The sequence below is a fragment of the Clupea harengus genome, chromosome 11 (genome assembly GCF_900700415.2).
Source record: "Clupea harengus chromosome 11, Ch_v2.0.2, whole genome shotgun sequence".
Lineage (NCBI taxonomy): Eukaryota > Metazoa > Chordata > Actinopteri > Clupeiformes > Clupeidae > Clupea > Clupea harengus.
The window spans coordinates 1,917,564-1,925,063 of NC_045162.1; the positions used below are offsets into that span (position 1 = coordinate 1,917,564).

General features: G+C 44.0%; 1 protein-coding gene across 1 annotated transcript in view; it reads left to right on the top strand.

Moving 5' to 3' along the window:
• The first annotated feature begins 4,541 nt into the window (after window positions 1–4,541).
• The window catches only part of LOC116222505 (integrin alpha-8-like), an 11,107-nt gene continuing 8,148 nt past the window's right edge, over window positions 4,542–7,500 (top strand). Inside the window, exons 1-2 of the mRNA XM_031576900.2 lie at window positions 4,542–5,111; window positions 5,498–5,631. Coding sequence (XP_031432760.1) covers window positions 4,942–5,111; window positions 5,498–5,631 — 304 coding nt within the window. The 5' untranslated portion in view covers window positions 4,542–4,941. The remainder of the gene's footprint in view (window positions 5,112–5,497; window positions 5,632–7,500) is intronic.

Consider the following 7,500-nt stretch of genomic DNA (forward strand, 5'->3'; position numbering starts at 1 on the left):
ATTTCAAATACACCCCCGAGAATTTGCTTGTTTTCTTTCTTTTTTTCTCTCCCTCTCCCCCTCATTCTCTCTCTCTCGATCTCTCCCTCGAACTGTCTTTTTCTGTCTGAAATTCCTCTCATACCCAGACCATGGTGAATTGATTATGCGTTTTAATACCCCTTGTGTGAGCGCGCTGGCAAACGTGCGTCTACAAGTGGCTACTGGAGAGAGGATTACCAGGCCTTGATTACAGTATCTTCATGTCAAAAGCAGGTTTTCGACCAACATTGCCTTTCTTGCTGGATGAAATCAGAACGGCATAGGCTCAGCGTTTTTATTTGCCTGCTTTGTTAGGTAGCTTGTAGGTTTTTGCAGTAACAAACCTCCTTGCCTGTTAGGAAGTTCACGCTGCTGCCTTCAGATGTTGTTCGTGTGTTGAACGAGTGGACAGGTGGGAAAATTGAATAGCTCATATTGAAATTGCCTACCCTAACGGAACTACTGTTCAGGCTCCCATAACGGGTGAAAGTTTATCCCTGAGAGATCAGATTTTTGTGAAATAGGACTTGTAACGGAGGATGTTTCGTTTCTTGTCTCCTTTTTTATTTTGTGAAGAGGGGCAGACGCAAAGGTCGAAAGAGCAAGACGACACTTTGAGCTAATGGATGGACAAAATGCGATCAGCCTGCTGTGCATTTTATTTGCGAGTTATTATAGCGTAACATTAAATAGGCTACAATGTCAATCAAGGAATCCCGATATCTTTAGGACGGACACCCAAGCACCAGTTCTGCGTTCATTTTCCCGCACACCTGAAGAACACGTGAAGTTCATGCGCAGGCCTGGTCATGATAAATAAGGTGGTATACCTTCAGCAGACACAGGTTAGTTTCCCCCCTAGTTCATAACGTGAATGCTTTAACGCAGGTGAGTATTGCGTTATTAGTATTGCTATCACAATAGTCAGGAATTATAATTAATACAAGTGGTTCTCAATCCTGCCTCTGGATTCTGCCCCTCCATATGTTCTAGTTGTCCTTACTCCAAACACACTTCATTGAATCGAATCTCTCTTACTTACCCAAATAAAATGTGTTCAGCTAATCGAGTGTGCCACTGACGAGTTCAGTCGGGAAAGATGACAATATGCAGGGCAGGTATCAATGTAATGTTACCACTGCCCTATAGGGATATACACCAACTTCCTGACGACTTTCAAAAGAAGCCTATATGTGGTAAAAACCCATTTGGCTGAAATGTCATGCTGTGTCAAATAAATCTTGGAGTGGAACAGTGTGTCTTCTTTACATTTCTTTAAAAATCCAGCCATTGCCAACCCTCAATGCGGAGTCTCTTTTGTAGCAAAGTCATGCACACACTGGATGTACATTTCCCCACCCAAAAGTGTCAGTGCTGTGCATACCGTTTAAAAGAGGCTTTGCATCTGTGTTTGAGATGTATTGCATATGGCCGTCCGGGTAGCCTACTTCTTTTCAGGGGGCGGCCATTAATAGTACTGTGCTTTAGTCTTATTAAACACAATGTGCTTGTCATGTAAAAGCTTGGACTTCGTCATGTCTTGGTAATTCAATATCAGACAAGGCATGAGTGATATTTGCCTACTTTCTCCATCTGTGCCCTGTAAGTTGTCAGACATGGGACCTGCTATACCACTTAGTATGTGCCATATAAATAGCTGCACTGTGTGTGTGTGTGTGTGTGTGTGTGCACCACTTCTGTGCCATATAAATAGCTGCGCTGCTATGGTGTTTGGTATCCTGTGATAAATGACCCGTATTACAGTTTTTCTCCATTGCTTTGGCTCATTTCACGAAACAGAAATTACATTCTCAAAACAACATGTGCAAACCTCCAAACCACTGTGCTCTTGATCACAACCGATTTTAATTTCTCATTCCTTTAATCAAATTACAATTGTATTAGCACATCCTTGTAAATGACAAGTACAATTGCCTACAGTTTGCACACATTTCAAATGATTTAGCACATCTTTGGAAATGGTTAGGTTCAATTGCCTTCAGTTAGCCCAATTACCAATTGAATATATCTTGCTGGTCTAAACTGACTGTTGCTTCTCAGTCAAGTCGTTGGTCTCTGCATAACATGTTGGCATAATTTCCTTGTGTACATCATCACCTGCACAATAGTTCACTCCACTGTCAAAATCCTTCAGGCACATAATACCATGGAAAACATCATGGTATATACTGTAATATGGATCTCTTGGATCATCGGCTTAATTTCAGGTGCAACTAGAACTTTACTAATCAAGGGGAGATTCATACATCCGATCACCGATCACACAGTAAGTTTAGTTAGCTGACAGGTCCTATCCAGGAGTATAAATGCTTCCATCAAATATCTAGAGCTTGAACAAGTTCAGTACAATTTATGAACATGGAAGCACCTGGCCAGGGAAACAACCAAGGGCAACTGCCTGCTCGAGGAAGAGGAGGAAGAGGAAGAGGAGCAAGGGTGGAGGTCCCAGGCCAGCGCGGGGGCAACATCACCATGTGTACTGCCATTTCAGAGAATGGTGTAGTCACCCACATTCCCAGTCTTGGCCCATACAACACCCAGAAGCACCTGGTGTTCTTGGACCGCCTGCACTCTGATCTTATCCCTCTACATGAGGGGGGTTTGGTAGGGCCTCACTTGCCTACATTTTTCATTGTGTGGGACAATGTTAGCTTCCACTTTGGCCCGCTCATCAGGGCGTGGTTCACTGCCCATCCAAGGATGCTGATGGTGCCTTACTCCCCATTCCTCAATTCTATCGAGGAGTTTTTTTCTGCATGGAGGTGGAGGATCTATGAGCATCGGGCTCTAAACCAGAGGTCCCTTCTCCAGGCAATGGATGCTGCTTGTGTCGATGTCACAGCAGATCAGTGTAAGGGATGGACTGTGGCATGCACAATGATTCTTCCCCCGTTGCATAGCAAGGGATAACAGCAGATGTGATGTTGATGAAAATCTGTGGCCAGACAGACATGAGCGCGAGGATGAGCAGGAGAGGACGAAAACTAAACTCCAGCTTTGCTTTACTTTCCTACTGTATGTGTTGTTACAGTAGTGTAGGCTATACATCATTTTAGTTTTGATGTGCTTATTGTTTGACAGTATATTGTGCTGTACACATTTTCTGTTTCTGTTTGGCAATTACTGTAACAATGTCCATGGCAGTATGAGTGCAATACAGTATGTGATGTGAAACCTTGTTGGCTCCTCTTGAATTAAACTTTTTTCTGTTTGATACACATAGTATTCTGGAAAGAAAACATCTACTACAGTAACCATTCAGTGTCAAAGGACTAAGCCAAGATTGAAATGCACATGAGGGATATTTATATGGTCCACTGCCATACTGACAAAACATCTAAACGTTTTGACCTGCAGTGTTTAAACAATGCCAAAGGGACTTTTCATTTTGGGGGCACTGACTATTTGTATGAGAAAAGGAATTAGTTTTGACTGATGATTTGTCTGTTTTGGGAGAGATATGACCTTTTGCAGGTGTGCCATAGTGTTTTGCTAAACCATCTAGGTTATTTTGGCAAATGTATTTAAAGCTTTGAGAATGTCCTTTTTTTTCCGAGAGATGAGCCACAGCAATTGAGAAGGAAATTTTCATTTTGGGGGCACTGACTATTTATATGAGAAAATGATTTGGTTTTGAAGCTTGAATTAACTGTTTGGGTGAGATATGACCTTTTGAAGGTGATCTATGTAGTTGTGCTGAACCATATAGGCTATTTTGCCCAATGCACTTAGAGCTTTGAGAATGTCATTTCTGTTTCGAGAATTGAGCCAAAGCAATAGAGAAAAACTGTAACGAGCTTAAATCGCTTGAAAGGGTGCCATGACTAACTGAACGAAACAATTGTGAATAGTGAATGATTAATAATGTCCATCTTCAGACTATATTACAGTGCGTAGCGTACCTGTGTCAGTTTTCGGACAGTCAAACATCGGTCATTCTATTAAACAATCAAAATGCTGAGTTTAAAAATGGATTAACAATCTATAACTTCAATTTAATAATGGATTCACATGACAACGCGAACGTTTGCCGATAACACACGCCGTCCGATAATTAACACCGTTACGATACATCATTAAACCTCAGTACCTGTTCTGGTAGTGCCTTGTGATATGACGATAAGTGTGTGCGTGCGTGCGTGTGTGAGCGAAAAAGCGACGTCATTCGGATAACATTAAACTCCCTACTCCTCGGTCTGTCTGCAAGCTGTGTCTTGCCCTCAGATGTGAGCAGCTTGCTTTCTATATTTAGTGAGTTTGCGGAAATGGGTCGGGAAGACTTAGGGCTTTTGAACGCGTAAAAACATTCAGCACCTACCATTATGTTATGGCATAGCTCAGGACGTACTACTCACACTTCACGTACCTATGTTTAACTTCTGGAAGCCTGACCTACGTAATTACGGATAATTACTTTCAACTGATGCCAAGAATTTGTCAACGTCAAACCTGGAAGTGTGCATAAGAAGAGAACGGCTAGGTCCGTTAATTAACAGGCCACCGATATGCAGCCCGCGTAATAAACAATATTATCAAAGTCTATTCTTGCAATGTCCCTCCGAATGAGGAGGGGGGCTCCTTCCTTAAAAGGAGGTTACCGGATGACGCGGGAGGTTCGCTCCCTGTGATGTGGTGAGAGAGAGACTGGGGTCTCGTGCGCAGCTCAGACTCCGATGTTGTGTAGCGGAGAGTAGCGCCGCGTGCAGTCGGTACTGAGAGGAGCGGGAACTGGCTCTTGACAGCCGAGCGTCAACGTCTTTGGAGAGAGCGTTTCATCATTTGTCTCTTCTGAGCCCCTCTTTCTCTCTATCTGTCTCATCCTCTCACTCTCTCTCTCTCTCTCTCCCAGCGCAACTTTTTGAATTTCTCGGACTCAACGTATCCATTCCAGCCGCAGAGATGTCGGGCTGTGCACGTTTATACCAAGTGCTTTTCGCACTTTTGTCTGTTCTTGTCGGAGTTACCTGTTTTAATTTGGATATTGAGAAACCTTCAGTTTACAGCGGACCCGAGGGGAGTTATTTTGGCTATTCGGTGGACTTCTATCGACCAAACCCAGATAAAAACGTGTATGTATGCATTAAGCAAACCCTCTATCATACTGATGGTTCCCTACCTGAGCTGTTGCGCCTATTTGAGCTGAGCTCTCTATTCTTTGTCATGACTGCTTGTTGTTCATCACTCGCACTAATGCCTGTGCTCATTTAAGAGTCATTGTGAATGTGAGAGGAAAACAAATCTATGTAAGTACTGACATAAGCAACTTTAGGGCTGCAAGTTCACCGCAGGTTATAAGCAGGTTAGACTGTGATGCTGGGTGAGCAAGGCGAGCATGCAGCCAAATCAGGTTGGGAGTTTTAAGGTTGTTTATTAAGCCGACCTGTCGCATTCCTCTCACAGCTTTTGTGTTCTTTTCAAAAGAAGATCCTGGTCTGATGTGTATCTTGCGTTGCAGAATGGCTGTGTTGATCGGGGCACCGAAGGCGAACACCACCCAACCGGGAATTGTGGAGGGGGGAGCCGTGTACTATTGCGCTTGGCCGGCAAACGACACCGACTCCTGCCGCCAAATTCCGTTTGATAGAACAAGTGAGTAACGGGGCATGATTGCTTTTTTTATGATGCAGATAGCCTGTTTGTGCATAAAAGAAGGTAAACAACGACAACAAATGCCCTTTAAAAAGTCTACAGATATTTTCCGAATGGATTAAGTGCACACAAGTTACCATCATTATTCATTAGAGCGCTTATAGGCCTGTCCGTTTCCGAAGTGCTTAAGTGCTTTCCGCTCATTTACTCTTAGTTGCTGGCAAAGACTCGTGCCCTTCAGCGGACAATTGTGCGCGTAGACTTGGTGGCGCGTACGTACTGCTCGTATGGTGAAGACGGTCAGTGGTCATATCTGGTTATTATGGGGTGATGCGTAATGACGTAGCGATAACTGATATTTGGCCTTTTTTTTTAAAGTTAGTAATCTCTTGGTTCTCTTGTATGTAATACGAACCCCTCAATTCAAAACCCGATCCTTGTTACCGTCAGAGGGCAGGATTGATTCATTCCAATCAGCCAACATTAAATGAAACGAAAGACTAATGCTTTGTGATTTGAACATCTGCGCGTTGCCATGGAGCTATGTGTACACATGCCGGTGTTGGATTAAACATGTCATTTTCCAACAATTTATTTCCTCATTTTGTTTTAAGTTGGTGTTCGAGTGAACCAGTTCCACATCTCTAATTCCACTGAGAATTTAGCCTCATCACACCCCAATAGCCAGCCGATGATTATTAAAATATGGAGTTAAAGTCTTTAAGAGGAGGCTACATATAAACTTTGGAATGTGTGATGTAGAGTATATGGGAGACTTGCTAATAAAGCGACATTTAGGCCGGCGCGCACTTATCATGTGTTCAGCAGATGCTGGTGCCGGCTGGCGGCGCCAGTGATGTTTGTGGTCGCGTGGTTAAAGTGACTCCGCTGCCACGACTTCCACGCTTCCTCGGTGAGCGGAAGGCTGGTAAATGGGCCGTGGTGGTTCTCTGGTGCTGGTGCCTGGATTCTGCGGACGAAGTTTGGTCAAGCTTAGAGCAAAGGGCGCACAGACAGACAGAGAGAGCAGAGCGGACGGACTTTTACATGGCACAAGCTCCGACGTACGGAGGCTACCCCGCTTATGTCCGCCAGAGGGTCACAAATGAAGCTTATTTTTCGGGGAGAGAGCAGATACGAGACGGGGGGGGGAGCACGGAGTTAGTGTTTTACCCTTTCAGTGCGGGTCATGAGGAAATCTGCTTCATGTGAGACGGCACACAGGCATGTAAGCTCTGTGACCAAACAATCCGTCTAGCCATGGGAACACCAGTCAAGTTACCCCCCTTGCCACACTTCACCTTAGACCTAATGTACCTCCTTGACTCTACCTGTCTGGAATGTGTGTGTGTGTGTGTGTGTGTCAGTCTTTGAGGAATGTGTTTATAATAAGTACACGCATGCTTTTGAGAAAAGGACATGTGAATCCATTAGATACAGTCAGAGGAGGTAACCCTAGTTACCTCAGATTCGAATTGATACCATCATGTAAACTTACTGAGTGTGTCACAAAAGTGCAGTTCTGTAATGTCTGTGTGTGTGTGTGTGTGTGTGTGTGTGTGTGTGTGTGTGTGATGTGTGTGTGTGTGTGTGTGTGTGTGTGTGCGTGTGTGATGTGTGTGTGTGTGTGTGTGTGTGTGTGTGTGTGTGTGATGTGTGTGTGTGTGTGTGTGTGTGTGTGTGTGTGTGTGTGTGATGTGTGTGTGTGTGTGTGTGATGTGTGTGTGATGTGTGTGTGTGTGTGTGTGTGTGTGTGCGATTTGCGTGTGTGTGTGTGTCTGTGTGTGTGTGTGTGTTTGTGTGTGTTTGTGAATAGAGTACAAATACACAAAGAGCCTAGCACAAATCTGTGCAAAAAAATTCCGTTTA